General features: G+C 41.2%; 1 protein-coding gene across 1 annotated transcript; it reads left to right on the top strand.

The window, feature by feature from the left end:
* Nucleotides 1-306: 306 nt before the first annotated feature.
* EXL3 (EXORDIUM like 3) lies at nucleotides 307-2,109 on the top strand. The gene has a single exon (XM_089830787.1). The coding sequence runs from the start codon at nucleotides 785-787 to the stop codon at nucleotides 1,799-1,801; it is 1,017 nt and encodes a 338-aa protein (XP_089686913.1). The 5' UTR covers nucleotides 307-784; the 3' UTR covers nucleotides 1,802-2,109.
* The last annotated feature ends 254 nt before the right edge of the window (nucleotides 2,110-2,363 follow it).

The following is a 2,363-nucleotide window of genomic DNA, read 5'->3' as shown; positions in this document are numbered from 1 at the left end:
ATTATATATAAAGAAGAAGAGAAACCTTAACGGAAATATATGTTTACTTTGACATGTACCTCGAAATTTTGTAAAGAAGTTAACATTGGAGTATTCTTCAACATATTCTTTCAAACCTGAAAGTATCTTCAGACTGCTTTAATCAACACGGAAAAATATCTTTTATCTTTGAATTCCATTTCTTTCATTAAATTATGTGATGACTAGGCTGTGGGGCCTTGTCACCTGTACAGCACTGGCAAGTGTAAAGAACTTTGTCAAAAAATGGCTCCTAAATTCCCCATGCCCACTTGCCATCTGGACCTCACTAGCATGTAAAAACCCCTTAAACAAGGGGTGGCGCGCTGCACAGGAGGCAACGTCTTGTCAGACTGACAAAAACAAAAATTATATATAAACCATGAGATGCAGACAATCTCTTAACTGGGCATCTGGGATGCAATCTGCCATTCTTCCCTGAAAAGCCTTGTGAATCTCAGGCTTCTCTTGAGATTGGGAATAGCTTTGGATTGGGGGGTTTTGGGGTTTCAAATTTGAAGAGGGTTTTCAAGTTTGTGAGAGATTTGAAGTGGGCTGAATTGGGATTTGAGGGTTTTCCAAGTGGGTTCAGGGTTTTGTTTAGATTCTTTTATACTCTTTCTGCCATTGTTGTGAGCTCAAGAGCTGTAAAGCTCTCTTTAAAGCCTCATTTTGCTTTAAACTTTTTCTGCCATTGTTGTGAGCTCAAAGAGCTATAAAGCTCTCTTTAAAGCCTCATTTTGCTTTTAAGGGTTTCATATTATAGATGGGGATGGGGATAGCATTGTATTCAGCAGTGGTAGTATTCATGTTGGTGATATTGGGTGGGGTTGATGGATGGAGGCCATGGCCAAACAACTTCAACAAGACAGTGGATGGGGTTTATGGAGTGTCTAAAAGGTATGAAGGGTCATCTGAGTTTGTCCACATGAGGTACCACAATGGGCCTGTTTTCACATCCAATATAACTGTCCATACAATCTGGTATGGCAACTGGACCTCCATTGATAAGAGGATCATCAAGGATTTTTTGCTCTCCATATCTGATGGAAGCAAGAGCAAGAGCCCTTCAGTGAATCAATGGTGGAAGACCATTCAGCTCTACACAGACCAGACTGGTGCAAACATCTCAAGAAATGTAATAGTTGGTCCACAAATCAATGATAGGTACTCCCATGGGAAAGTCCTAACAAGGCTCTCAATTCAGGAAGTGATAAAGAGTGCTGTAACAGCACTTAGGCATCCACTTCCCATAGACCCCAAGAATGGCCTGTACCTATTGCTGACCTCCAGTGATGTCATAGTCCAGGATTTCTGTAGGGCAGTTTGTGGGTTTCACTACTTCACCTTCCCTTCCATTGTAGGGTACACTCTTCCTTATGCCTGGGTTGGCCACTCAGGAACACAATGTGCTGAGGTGTGTGCTTATCCATTTGCTGTCCCTTCTTATATGACCGGAATGAAGGCCTTCAAGTCCCCCAATGGCAATGTGGGTGTGGATGGGATGATCAGTGTCATTGCACATGAGCTTGCTGAGCTGTCATCTAATCCTCTTGTGAATGCATGGTATGCTGGTCAGGACCCTTCTGCCCCAACTGAAATTGCTGATCTGTGTGAGGGGATCTATGGGACTGGTGGTGGAGGGTCTTACACTGGCCAAGTTCTTCAGGACAAGGTAGGGGCTAGTTTCAACTTGAATGGCCTCAGGAGGAGGTATTTGGTCCAGTGGATATGGAACCCTGTGCTGTCTGCTTGCTTTGGACCCAATGCTCTGGACCAGTGATGGATATATATGCACAGGAATGAATGAAGGAAGGTATAAGATATATACACATTAGGTATATGTTCAGTTTAGGGTCAATGGATGGATGGATGGATTTGCTCATAAGCATGTAGCTTGTTTGCTTGGTACAGTCTAAGGATGTGTTATGTTGTCCTCTTGCAGCAGGAGGTTGGCCTGTTATTCATGCTATAGTGAATATTGGTGTTTTTTTTTCGCTTTAGGAGATTATGTACATTAAGGCTCTGCTTAGAATGGTATCCATGTGAGATTTCTATGTTAATGTGAATTGCTTGTTGAGTTCTCTTGTACTTTTTTGAAAATTTAGGTGCTTTTTGGTGTTTGGATCTTTGAAATATCTTCATGTCTGAAATTTTAGGTGATTGCTGGTGTTTGAATCTTGGAAATATCTTCCTGTTTGAAATTTTAGGTGATTTCTGGTGTTTGAATCTTTGAAATATCTTCATATTTGAAATTTTAGGTGCTTTAATGGTGTTTGAATCATTGAAGCATCTTCATGTTTGGATTTTTTTCAGCTGTTATAGATGTTGAGTGTGTTCGATGC

Source organism: Cupressus sempervirens, chromosome 5 (assembly GCF_028749045.1).
Source record: "Cupressus sempervirens isolate cs-2001-9-10 chromosome 5, ASM2874904v1, whole genome shotgun sequence".
In the NCBI taxonomy this organism is placed as follows: Eukaryota; Viridiplantae; Streptophyta; class Pinopsida; order Cupressales; family Cupressaceae; genus Cupressus; species Cupressus sempervirens.
The sequence above is the reverse complement of the archived record's forward strand: the minus strand, read 5'-3'. Positions and strand labels throughout refer to the sequence as shown.

Excerpts from the sequence above, each read along its gene's own strand:
- EXL3 (XM_089830787.1), top strand. The coding sequence starts at position 785 with ATGGGGATGGGGATAGCATTGTATTCAGCAGTGGTAGTATTCATGTTG.